Source organism: Lacerta agilis, chromosome 8 (assembly GCF_009819535.1).
Source record: "Lacerta agilis isolate rLacAgi1 chromosome 8, rLacAgi1.pri, whole genome shotgun sequence".
In the NCBI taxonomy this organism is placed as follows: domain Eukaryota; kingdom Metazoa; phylum Chordata; class Lepidosauria; order Squamata; family Lacertidae; genus Lacerta; species Lacerta agilis.
In genome coordinates this window covers 47,985,423-47,998,450 of record NC_046319.1, presented here as the reverse complement: position 1 = coordinate 47,998,450, position 13,028 = coordinate 47,985,423, and the positions used below count along the sequence as shown (strand labels likewise).

Genomic DNA, 13,028 nt, shown 5'->3' with positions numbered 1-13,028 from the left:
TGTGCAGAAAATATACCCTTGCAAGTAGTCTTCCAGAGGATCTGTATCCCTTAATAAGGTAGCATATTCATACCACTGACTTGAACTGGTCCAGTAGTCATTATCTCTTTCCAGGGAGCCCTAGGAACTGCGGCTCTCAGAAGACCAAGGTTAGGGATTTGAAGCTTCCTCCCCAAATTGCAGTTGTGACATAATCTTTTGTGTTATTTCTCATTAGCCAACTTGAGTTCCTTGGAAAGCAGATGATATGGAAGTTTTAAAAATAATAAATACATTCTTTGTGGAAATCATGACAATAGAAAATGGATATAAGTTTTTTTTAATGTATGTCTATGTCCCTGTAGGCTAGTTCTTGTGACTTTTCCTTTGGGAATATTTTAATCTTTGACAAAGCTAATTATTTAAGCTGTAATACATACCTCAGAAAGCAAAGTCAAAATAGTGTATAAGATCATATTTTCCATTGCATCACATTTGAGTGGCTTCCCTGCATAAATATTGATAATCTTTTCCAGAATGCTAATACTCAAGTGGGGAAAAGGATATTTTTTATTTTTACAATGTAAAGCAATAAAACCCTTCAAATTTGGCCCTGCTGAAGTGTTCTTAGTACCGGTACATTGTTTAGGCTCAATGAAAATATGTAGCAGCTTTGTATGACTTGCTAGCTGTTAGGAAGAGAAAACAATTTACTAAGCATTGGGTAAGATTTATGTACCTCTTAGTATCCATTTGCATTCAGGAATATGTTATTTAGACTACAAAAGAAACGTCTCTTGCTCATCTGTAATTTTATAAATCTGCTTCTGTGTAAATAGGTGCTGGTGTAAAAGTGGCTGTCTTTGACACTGGACTTAGCGAGAAGCATCCTCACTTCAAAAATGTAAAAGAGAGAACAAACTGGACTAATGAGAGAACCTTGGATGATGGTGAATTTCATTATTTCATTACTAGGGTTTGTTTCACTCAATATGAATTGTCAGTTGTGTGCTACAGTGGTATATAGGTAAGGCCAGAATTCAACGTCTGTTCCTTAAGGTGAGGGAGGGGAAACCTATGTTCCTCCAGCTGTTGTTGGACTACAATTCCTAAGAGCGCAACCCAGTGCATCCAGTGGTCAAGGATCATGGGAGCTGTAATCCAACAAACATGGCGGACCACATGTTTCTCCTACTTTAGGGCTCTTGGGGTTCCTTCAGTGCAGCATGTGATTAGTACTAGTGTTTTTAATTTGATTCTGCATCGTAACTTTTATTTCTCTGTACAAATGGTTTCCGAAGACAGGTCTGTGTGTCTGTACATTTATTAAACATTTATTTGTAAAAGCCTAAGTCATTTTCCAGCCATCATAGCGGGTCTTGGAGGCATGTGATCTAGTACATTATTATAATTCAAGAAACATTTAAACCCAACCATTACAAATATAGCACGTGGTAAAAAATGTGAATTTACTCCAGCTTAACATCCCTTCATGTGGCATATGCACCTCTGTCCTCTGCCAGTTCTTCTGCAACTTTCCCTTAATGTCAGTTGAATTAAGTCCCAAGTGCATTTAGGAGCACAATATAAATGCTTACTTGGAGGTGCCATTTAAACACGCCACTTCTAAATCAGCAACCTTGATCTAGAGGCTGTTTTGTACATGTGGATGCTCCAATGTGTACATATCGCTCCTGTGCATAAAATGGCTCACAGCCATGTTGGGGAGTATTCTGCAAACTCATCCCCATTACAGGAATCAGAGTGTGTATGAAACCATGGATTGGGATCACAATATTCTAGACGGGTTAATCTTATTGTATACAGAAAGGGTTTCCTTGTCACATTTTAAAATTGTACAGCTGGTCATTGCTGGTTTATTATTCATTGTGGCATCCGTGTATGAAGTACTTTACAGGGCAACATGAGAAGCATCCCTTCTTTGAGGAACTTTATAATCTAAGGGAGGACAGTCTGCAAAAGGACATAAGAAGAAGCCTGCTGGATCAGGCCAAAGCCCCATCTAATCCAACACCCTGTTCTCCATAAGGCCAACCTGTTGCTTATGGGAAGCCTGCTAATAGGACCTGAGTGCAACAGCACTCACTTGTGATTGTCAGCAACGTATTCAGGGGCATACTGTCTCCTGACAGCGAGGTAGAACATACCCAGCCTGTCTAGTAACCATTGATAGCTTTATCCTCCATGAATTTGCCCAGTCTTTTAAAGAAGGAGAGGCTATGTTAAAAAGGAATCGCTGAGGAAATGCAGCTGAAATATCTGTAAAAGCGATGTAACATTTTGAACTTTATTTTAAAGCATTATTTATGTTCAACAGGTCTGGGTCATGGGACTTTTGTAGCGGGTGTGATAGCTAGCATGAGAGAATGCCAGGGATTTGCTCCAGACTCAGAACTGCACATATTTAGAGTCTTCACTAACAACCAGGTATGCTGCCTCAGATAACATCGATGCAAGTTGTACAGGAGAAGATGCTTCATTATGCATGCTGTTCAGTTTGGGGCTTTCATTGAGGGCTTTCAATCTGGAACATTCAGATTAACATATTTTGAAATCACCTACAGCAATTCTCAAATAAGACTTAGTTTTTATTATGAAATTGTAACTCCAGTTGTGTTTTAAAAGCAAAATTGTGGCTTTATAAAGTAATAATTGAAAATGCTAAGAGATATGTGAGCTTTTTTGGCTTGTGAAGTGGTTGGGGGGGGGGAGGACTCTGTTGTTAAAAATGTTTTCGTTTGTTACAGTGCTTGGTGTTTAAAACGAGTTTCCCTCCTAAATAGGTCTCGTACACATCTTGGTTTCTGGATGCCTTTAACTATGCGATCTTGAAGAAGATAGATGTATTAAACCTTAGCATTGGAGGTCCCGACTTCATGGATCATCCCTTTGTCGACAAGGTACTGTGTGTGTGAAGTGGAGGAAAGGCCTTGGTAGCATCCGTTTGTGGCTTTTGTAAATTTATCTTGTGCCTTTGAAGCATTCGGGTTAATTTTGTAGCGCCTGTGTATCTTTAAAAGTATTACTGTTACAAGCATTGCAGAATAATCCCAAGTAGCCCTTCTGCAAATGCAAGGGCTCCTGCTATTCACATAAAAAGACTCCCCCCTCCTTTGCTGCCCTAGAGGTTCACCCAAGCCCCTGAAACAGATTTTGGGTTGGAGGTAGGCTCAGGAGGCTGCTCAGAAAAGAAAAAAAAATGACAGGAGCATCCCATGGGGTCTTAGGATGTGCACTATTATCTTTGCAGCCATGCTTTCCTCTAAGGAATATTCAAAATAGGTCCGTGTTCACATGATCAAATGCTCCTTCTCCAACCAACAGATCTATCTGCAGTGGAAACTGTCATGTCACAGAGAAGTTTCTCTCATCCATTTTTCTGTGTGGAAATACGAGTTTTTTTTTGGAAGAGTTACCCACCTTCAGTGGTACGGCCTAAGCAGAAGTTGATTATGTCAGAGAGAACTGTGGCTTAAAGGCTGCTTGAGTTAGCACTAATAAATTTATATGTGGGCCTCAATGTGGAATTGGAACAGCAGGAATTTATTTCACATTTCCTCCAGGCAGCTTGTGTTACAGTAGTGAGATTTTGGAAAGATTTAAATTTAAGGATGTGGTTATTTAAAATACTCTCTTATAGCAATCTGGTATCCATTTATTGAGTCCACTAATTCCAACTCTGTATTGATTTGTGTAGTTATTTTGAATTTTAGGTCACAAAATGGGCCTCTCTCTCTGTGGGGCGGGGGGAATCTAACTAGGTTTTGCTTTGTTTTCATTGTTAGCATCTCCTGAGAGATACAAGCAGGTATCACCTAGAGTAGTATGTTACTGATTGGTTTCTGAGACTCTCAGGGAAGGGTTATTTGTTTGTAATTCTGGGTTGTAATTATGATATATCATCATCATCACTTGTTGGTATGTTTCAGCAATCTGAGTTTCTTAATTTTCCAGGTATGGGAGCTGACAGCCAACAATGTGATCATGGTCTCTGCTATTGGAAATGATGGCCCTTTATATGGGTAAGTGCCAATGATGTGTTCTTTCAAAGTAACATCCACAGATAAAATAATAATTTTTCCCTTCAGAAAAAAATGTAAAAAGATGGTTTTAGTTCTATGGCAACAGAGCTCATTCTGATGACAGGTACTTAGCAAGGCAGGTAAGGTTTAACAAAGTGGCTTAACAAACATTTTATGATTGTATATTTTATTGTTGCAACTGATCTAGCACCTTTTAGGAAAGGGTAGGTAAGAAATCTAATAAAAGAAATAATATATGGTTTATAAGGCCTTGTCCGACTCCTTGATTCTAAATCTTGGTTGAAATCGCTGCTCAACTGTGAAGCTCACCAGGTGATCAGGGCCTGTTCTCTTATGTCTCTCTCTCTCATAAAATACCTGGGAGGATTAAGTAAAAGGGTGGGGAACAGAACTATGTAGATTTGCTCTCATCTTCTTGTAGAAAGCTGAGGTAGGGCTGTGATAAATAACAATTCAATACTAATTTCAGCACACTCAACAACCCTGCTGACCAGATGGATGTGATTGGAGTAGGCGGCATTGACTTTGAAGATAACATTGCTCGGTTCTCATCAAGGGGAATGACCACTTGGGTAAGCATCTTCAAGCATGAGCAGCTTTGGGAAGCATGCAAGACCTACCAGTTGGGTGCAGGGTTAAGACAGGAAAGGCTGTGGGAACTTACTCAGTCTGGATTGGCTTTAACTTAGTTTTGCTAATTTTCCAGCCCTGCCTCCTCTTATTCCTTGACTCGAGTCTTTGGTATTACCTATAAATTTAAATAAGGAAATTCGCATAAAAAACAAAAAAATCAGAAAAAAATAGGATAATGGTTAGGGCCCATTATTCGTAAGTAGGAAATTGTTCATCATTATTATGGGCAAGTTTTATATTGCAAGGACGCTGGGAGACACAGTGCATTGTGACTGAATAAATTTACTCATGATGATGTTGCACCAGCAGTAATAAATTTATAGTAATTTCTGTGCCAGAAGAACTAGAAACCCACTGTTGTTGCATCTTCATGTATTAAGTCAAATATACAAAGTTGTTTATAAAAATGTTTGTATACATAGACAACATCGAACATAAAAATAAATTCAACATGCAAAACCTTTCTCTATTAAATCATCTTGTTAATGATGCATATGTCACATTAATACTACAGTAACATCTCAAAGCACCCCAAAGTTACCTTTTGATTCAGGAAGTAGACAGTTTTCCCTGCAATATTCAAATAATAGTTTTCAAGTTAGTAAAAAATCTTGCTGTTGTCCTTTCTTGTCTGTTTTCTGATAGCAGCAACAGTGTTTGTATGTGGTGGGCGTATAGTAACATTCAACAAGAAGCATCAGCAATCATCTCAGAATCTGAAAAATTATGGCCAATGCTGAGTTTATAAAAGAACAGCATTTTTAACTGCAGCTGTGCCAGCTGGCATTGATAAGGATTGCTGTGCAAAGCATCTGGAGGATACCAAGTTGGCAGAAGCGGTATAAATAACAGAAATATCCTGTTCTTTGTTTTCCTCCCAAGGAACTGCCTGGAGGTTATGGCAGAGTCAAGCCTGACATTGTTACTTACGGCTCCGGAGTAAGAGGTTCTGGCATGAAGGGTGGATGCCGCTCTCTCTCTGGGACCAGTGTGGCCTCACCTGTGGTGGCAGGTGCTGTCACCCTGCTAGTAAGGTAAGTGCTCAGTGAGAATGCAAGCACCACAAAGGTTTACTTAAATAAAGATTAATTGGCCGAGCACAGGGATCAACAGCTTTTGTGGGCTTATGGCTACATTTGCAAACTGAAGAAACTGCTGTGGGCAGCACATAGAAGCATACCACAAGTTTTTTTCTGCTGGCTACCATAGGATGCTATTTCCACATACAATTTCAGCAGGGGGAGTGGGAACCCTGTGGGGACCTGGGAAGGCCTCTGTGGGCACATGTGTGCCTGTGGGTAGTCCCAGTTTAGGATCAGTAAGCCTCAATTAGCCACGAAAGGTGTCTCTCCTCTCCCCCCCCCCCCCGAAGCTGTTCTGGAAACACAGCATGCTCCAGGATTTCAGAGTAAGCGGAGTTTGCAAGCAAAGTGACTTGCTTTATGTTGCTGCGAGTTAGTGGCTGAAGGGAGATTTGAACTGAGGATATTCTGGCTCCACAGGTTTCAAGTTCAAAGGATATCTGTAGCTTTTATCAGTTTTAAGGAATTGTTACAATCAATATAAAAGTGCTTCATTAGACTAATAGTAGTTTATTCAGTGTCCTACTTCAAGCAAACTTATGGCATGAATTGATCACCCATGTCCTGCATGGCCCTATGAATTTGGAATTGTATTGTTAAAAAATGAACAGGCTTTCTTGTTGCATCTAACATTCCTACCATCTTATATTCTTTCATAGCAACATTTTAAAATTTGAAGTAGCTAAAAAAAAATCTACTCTTTCTGCGACCTTCATTTTACTGAGAGAAGCTTTGATGCTTTAGGGGCAGTATTTCTTAGCCTAAGTTGCAAAGCTTGTGCATGTTGGCCACAGACCACAAATAATTATTGCTGTTAATCCTTAACTGGTATAATGATACCTTTTCCAACTTTTTGTTTCATTGCTATATTAAAATGCTGTGTTTATTACTTGTAACCAAGCATCTGAAAAGACTCAAGTATTTTTATTTTAACACTTGGGAACTGTTCAGTGGTGGCTGGCAGCAGATCCAGTTGCAGTTTGCCACAAGGTGCTCATGCAGGGAGTTGTTTTCAGCTACTGTTAACTGCTTGCCTCTGACACACAGGCACCTGCACAACAGAGGTAAGCAGTAATAGTCACTCAAAACAATTCCCTGTATGAGCATCTTGAGGTGAACCATCACTGGACCTGCTGCCAGGGCTAGTTAATAGTTAGGCCAAAGGTGATTTGGCATTTGCTTTGTCAACATTTGTCAACTGCTTTTCTGCTGAAGAAAAGTTAGAATGCATTTGAAAACCATTTGCAATGATGCCGTGAAGTTGTCCTTGAGCTTATTAAACTGTCATGTGATTGGGTTGGGTCCTCAAAAATACTTTGTTGGAACTAAGGTTTTCTGAACGTTGGCTTCATGTTACCAAAATTACTCCATTACTGAGTATCCTGAACTTCATAATGAAGCAATGCCTGTGCTGCTGATGTTTGGTGGTACATATGTTTGTGAGACAGACTTTACAGCAGTGATTGCTACAGTGGCAAAATAGAGAAGCAGGCTGCACCATTAATAATTATCTGAGACTATGCCTTACTATCATTTCTGTGCCAATGTGTAGTCCAGTTCAATGGTACTCTGTTAGCATTGGTGAATTATTCCTGGGATAGTAAAGAAGAAGACAAAATTTAAGTACTCCTTTTTGTATGTGTGTTTTAGAGAAGGTTCTACTTATACCAACTTCTCCAGTATTTACTTCAGTAAAATGTACTGGGAAAGGTTGCAGTTTCAGTAATAAAAGAAATTATCACAAAAAGGCTGTGATTCATTTTTAACTTTAGCTTGGCTCGATCGATGCCAGGACAGTAATGTAACATTACAACTATTTGTCATTTTTAGCACAGTTCAGAAGCGTGAAATGGTGAATCCAGCTAGTATGAAACAGGCTCTGATCGCATCTGCACGACGACTTCCTGGGGTCAACATGTTTGAGCAAGGGCATGGCAAACTTGATCTTCTCAGAGCCTACCAGATTCTCAATAGTTATAAACCACAGGCCAGGTAAGACTGTATGCCAGAGGTCTGTCCATCCCTGTCTTCTCTATTTATTTATGATTTTAAAAATATTTATTGCTATTATTTCCATGACTGTATTGATTCAAAATAATACGAGCATCTTTGACTCTGCCTGGTGTATGTATAATTTCAATTTTAGTTCTTAAAGCCTGGGATTTAATGGAGAAGATTAAAACACTGGTCTTTTAGGCTCACAGCATGTTTGTTTATTTACCCTATTTATGCATGGATTCATTTTTTCCTGACTGTTTAGTTTGAGTCCAAGCTACATCGACTTGACGGAATGCCCTTACATGTGGCCATACTGCTCCCAACCTATCTACTATGGAGGCATGCCAACAATTGTGAACGTTACTATCCTTAATGGAATGGGAGTCACCGGAAGAATCGTAGACAAGGTAGACTTGGAAAGAGTTGAGCCTTATTCTACAAAATGTTAGTTTCTCTTTCCTCCTGTAGATGAGATGTTTTGAGAAGACCTGATTCTAAATATATGCATCCCATTGAAACTTAAGTCCATTCACCCTCATTCAATTTTATAGAAGAAATTTCAAAATCTGCTGTTAGGATAACATGACAATTAATTTTTGAGAACAATTAAGTGGTTTGATGAATGCAGCAACATGGGGCTGTATCCAGCGTTCTTTGTCTGCTGGCATAAAGTCTCTTGAGCAGGCATCCCCAAACGCGTCCTACAGATGTTTTGGGACTACAACTCCCACCATCCCTAGCTAATAGGACCAGTGGTCAGGGATGATGGGAATTGTAGTCCCAAAACATCTGGAGGACCGAGTTATGCCTGCTCTTGAGTTTTTATATTGCACAAGAGAGGAATCCAATGCAACAGTTATGCTGTTGCGCAACAGATTCCACAATACATTGCACAACAAAGTTACCAGCAACCTGCTTGTGCATTCTTTAGCACAACAGTGTTCTAGCGCAGAACATTTTGCCATTGTATATCCCTAAATGGCTTTAACTTTCTGCTAACTGGGTACATGATTCCATGTTTTTATATTGTAAGCTTTCAGCATAAGCATTTTAAGGTTGATGGGGACGGGAAGACCAGCAGTCTGCCTGACTGTTGCATTCAGTTCTGATGGAGTGTTTCCACTACACTCTGGAAAGTGGCAAAGTATATCAAAATTCTGTGTGTAGTTCCTGATCGTCATGTTGCTCTCTCCCCCTCATGCCTGTGCCTCCAGGATGCCATAATAGGGCTCTCCAGTCCTCCTTTGTTAACCTGCAGGTCAAAGGTGATGTCATTCCTATAGTAAGGAAGAGCAGATCCAGAAAATGCATTGCTGAGTTTTCTTGAGTGCTGCCCATGGAAGTGGTGCTTTATTCATCCAGTATTCTGATGAACAAATGCATTACACAGCCATCAATGGGGATCATGTTAGTTCAGAGACATATATCCATCATTGTTTTAACCAAGCCATGTTTTGTTTTGTTTTGTTTTGTTTTGTGTTATCTAGCCTGACTGGCAGCCCTATTTACCACAGAATGGAGATTACATCGAGGTGGCTTTCTCCTATTCCCCCGTTTTATGGCCTTGGTCGGGGTACCTAGCAATATCTATTTCTGTCGCAAAGAAAGCAGCCTCATGGGAAGGCATTGCACAAGGACATGTCATGATCACTGTTTCCTCTCCGGCCGAAAATGAGGTATTTCTTACTTTGCTGTTTATTAAGCCGTACTCTGCTGCTCTTTACCCTAGCACAGTATGGCACATGACTGAGCAAATAAATAAATAAAAATGCTACTAGGAGAGAAACACATGCCAGTAATATCACTTTAGCATCCCTTATTGTTACAGCAGCACAAAATGTAGCTAGACGATTGAATTAGGGTGCTTAAAGATCAAGCAAAAGGCAAGTGTGTTCTCTTTCCCTGTCTGAAAACTGACATAGAATTCTGAAGGTTGTGGTTCTGCTAGACCATGTGCTTTTCTTAGACTAGCAGCAGGAAACACATAGTCCAGGTGCCAGTTGTGGCCCTCCCAGCCTGCCTTGTCTGTCACTCAGGACTCTCCTTTGCCCATACTCTGTTTCTCAGCCACACCCACTCACCCCAGACCACACCTCTCACCTGCTTCACACACCCCTTGCATGTTTTTGCTTGGCTGGATTATGTCCTTGAACTTTGATAAAGCCTCTTGCTTGCCTGGATAAAGGATGGAGGATTGAGAGGTGTGTGTGTGTGTGTTTGTGTACACACACAAACTAGTCTGCTGCACAAAGGTAAAATGGACCTTCATTGCTCTGCCCAGTTTTGTGTCTAGCTCTGCCCACCACTGACATGCCCTCCTGGAAGGTTGATCAAAAATGGTTCCTCACCCAGTCTGTGGTTGCTTTCATAAATATTTTTGTTAATTCATACCAAATGGGGCTGGCCTTGAGATCTAAACCTACTGGGCATGTTGATGTATGTTAGGGGTGTGGGCACCAACAACAAAGGAACAAAACAGCTTCATCTAGCTTTAAAGTACGTGGACTTGGGACCCAAAGGAGTGCTTTAGTCTTGCCCAGGTACTTGGACACACTTAGTGTGAACTCTTGAAGATCTCTGGACAGCTGATGATCTCTTCTTGCCCCTTTTTATTACAAGCTGATTTTGAACACAAAATCCTTCCTTTCCGTACATGGCATAAATATTGTTTGGAAAACACAAGCACAAAATCTGAAATAGTTCAGCGTCTGTATCCTGCCTTTTGTCCAAGGAGGTTGGAGTGGTGCTGTAGCCTTGGAGCAACCTTGCAAAATAGGCAAGGTTGAGAGAGTGACCTGGCTAGTGCCACCTGGTGAGCTTTGTGGCTTATTGGGGTTTTTAAGCTGTATTTTCCATATTCAAGCCCTACACCACAGTATCATACTAGAAGATTGTGAGGGTGGGGTAATGGGTGGGGTGGAATGTATTTGAATAACAGTTCTTTTAAAAAATATATTTATCAGTTGAATGTTCTGTAGTTTGGATTATGTTTGGGGGAAGCATTCTGTGGTACACCAGGCTCCTTTTTGTTTCCACTTCTTTCAGTCGAAAGCTGGCGCTGAACAGACTTCAACCGTGAAACTCCCAATAAAAGTGAAAGTTATCCCGACACCCCCACGTAGTAAGCGTGTCCTCTGGGATCAATATCATAATCTCCGCTATCCACCAGGATATTTTCCAAGGGATAATTTGAGGATGAAGAATGATCCCTTAGACTGGTGTGTGTGTGTGTTTTGTGCATTACTGACCATTACTGCTGTTTGAAATTGTTTTTAATATTGTTTTTAGGGCTGTAATCCACCCTGGGACCTTAGGGTAATGGGTGGATAATTGGTGGTGGTGGTGATGATGATGATGATACTGGCATGTAATAACTCTGACAAAATAGGAAATACAATTCTGTTCTCAAGATAACATGGGGATTTGCCTAATCTTCTGTAGTTCTAGGGGAAATTATAAACTCGGGTCTGACATTCATGAAAATCTGGTTCATTCATAAATTACAGTATTGCATCCTAGCTTTGTGACAGTAATAGAGGTAAACTACACCCTCAAATTAATGACTTGTGTAATTTGCATTTTCCTTTTTTGTCCTCCACAAAATATATCCTAAAAATAAAAATATATCCCTATTGGGATTTGTTCTCCTTTAAGCAAGATATAAAGTAATTGAACATGGCAGTGGTCTGGTTCACACATGATGCTAAGCCATGACACTAAGCTGTTGCACAAACCCCAAGCCATATATCTCACTGACTCAGCTTTGCAACCCAAATGTTTTTGCCTGCTGAATGTTTCCTTGAACTCTGGTAGATGCCTCTTGTTTTTCTGATGAAGAATGCAGAGGGGTATGTATGGAAACCAGCCTACTGTACAAATGTAGTTTTTTCTTTGGCCCTGTCCACTGCAGGTCCTTGGAAGGAAACGTGGCCTTCAGGATAAAACAGCCCCCCCCTCCTTCATACCTTGTGAAATAATTTTTTGTAGTTTATTACATGCACACAGTATTTCTATTTATTTTCCTTCTTATCTGCCATTGGCCCTAAAACACAAGTGATAGGCTTTGTCCATAAACTGTGCACATATATTGTTTTAAGTTACCAAAATCTTTAGAAAGTAATTTGACAAGAAAATCAGGTTACATACTTCACTTGGTTTATCTTCTTAGGAACGGTGACCACATCCACACAAACTTCAGGGATATGTACCAACATCTGAGAAGTATGGGGTATTTCGTTGAAGTTCTCGGTTCACCATTTACTTGTTTCGATGCCAGTCAGTATGGTAAGTAATTGTGAGCTTGCTTTTTATATATCAAAGCAGTTTTGGGGAGGCGAGTTTGCCCAAGCTCTCAAATTGAGGATGGGCTGGCCAAAAAAAGATGTAAGGCCAAAACAGGAGGGGAGCCACATGGGGGCTGCTGGTCTCCTTAAGCTGGAAAAATCACCACCTGAAACTTGGGAGTGAGAGGAGAGGAGGTAGGCCTGGCCAGAAAGCTGCTTGAAAAGGGGCACAGAAGCCAAGAAAGGAGGATAAATTTGACTGTCTTTAGTCAAAGAGAGAACCCGGTATTACAGCATGGAAAAGATGGGATGTGAATCATTCGCTACCTGCTCTCTGAGGCAAAAAAGTTGGGCCAAGCATTGTTCTACCTCCCTTTATAAAAAGGTCTGGGAGCAAGCAAGGGGCAAAATGATGTTGGGCAGGTTTTTGTCATTCTGAATTGTTGTTCCCCTTTTCCTGCAGGGACCTTATTGATGGTGGACAGTGAGGAAGAGTATTTTCCAGAAGAAATCACTAAACTAAGGAGGGATGTTGACAATGGACTGTCACTCATAATATTCAGCGACTGGTATAACACCTCAGTGATGAGGAAAGTCAAGTTTTATGATGAAAACACAAGGTATGGATATTCAGGAACTGGCCAGATTGAAGCCATTGCCTGCTGTATTCTATATTGTCCTTTATACAGCTCACCTAGCTTTAAAATGTTAATATAAATATGAAAAACTTAAATCTAAATATTTAAGTGGCTCAGGACCGCAATACCTCAATGACTGCCTCCATCCACATGAAGTAACCTGGACCCTCTAATCATCATTTAAGGCCCTTCTTTGTGTCCCTTCTTTGCAATAGGTCTGGAGGGTGGCAACACAAGAATGGGCTTTTTCTGTGATGGCTCCCTGTTTATGGAATGCTCTCCCTAGGGAGACTTGCCTGGTGCCTTAGTTACATATCTTTAGGTGCCAGGTAAAAACATTCCTATTTCCCC

At 40.4% G+C, this 13,028-nt stretch overlaps 1 protein-coding gene across 1 annotated transcript in view; it reads left to right on the top strand.

Moving 5' to 3' along the window:
• The window catches only part of MBTPS1 (membrane bound transcription factor peptidase, site 1), a 30,729-nt gene that overhangs the window by 7,029 nt on the left and 10,672 nt on the right, over nt 1-13,028 (top strand). The window contains exons 5-16 of the mRNA XM_033157238.1: nt 819-929; nt 2,318-2,427; nt 2,784-2,900; nt 3,955-4,022; nt 4,513-4,615; nt 5,559-5,710; nt 7,589-7,750; nt 8,019-8,163; nt 9,244-9,432; nt 10,802-10,974; nt 11,925-12,040; nt 12,503-12,659. Coding sequence (XP_033013129.1) covers nt 819-929; nt 2,318-2,427; nt 2,784-2,900; nt 3,955-4,022; nt 4,513-4,615; nt 5,559-5,710; nt 7,589-7,750; nt 8,019-8,163; nt 9,244-9,432; nt 10,802-10,974; nt 11,925-12,040; nt 12,503-12,659 — 1,603 coding nt within the window. The remainder of the gene's footprint in view (nt 1-818; nt 930-2,317; nt 2,428-2,783; nt 2,901-3,954; nt 4,023-4,512; nt 4,616-5,558; nt 5,711-7,588; nt 7,751-8,018; nt 8,164-9,243; nt 9,433-10,801; nt 10,975-11,924; nt 12,041-12,502; nt 12,660-13,028) is intronic.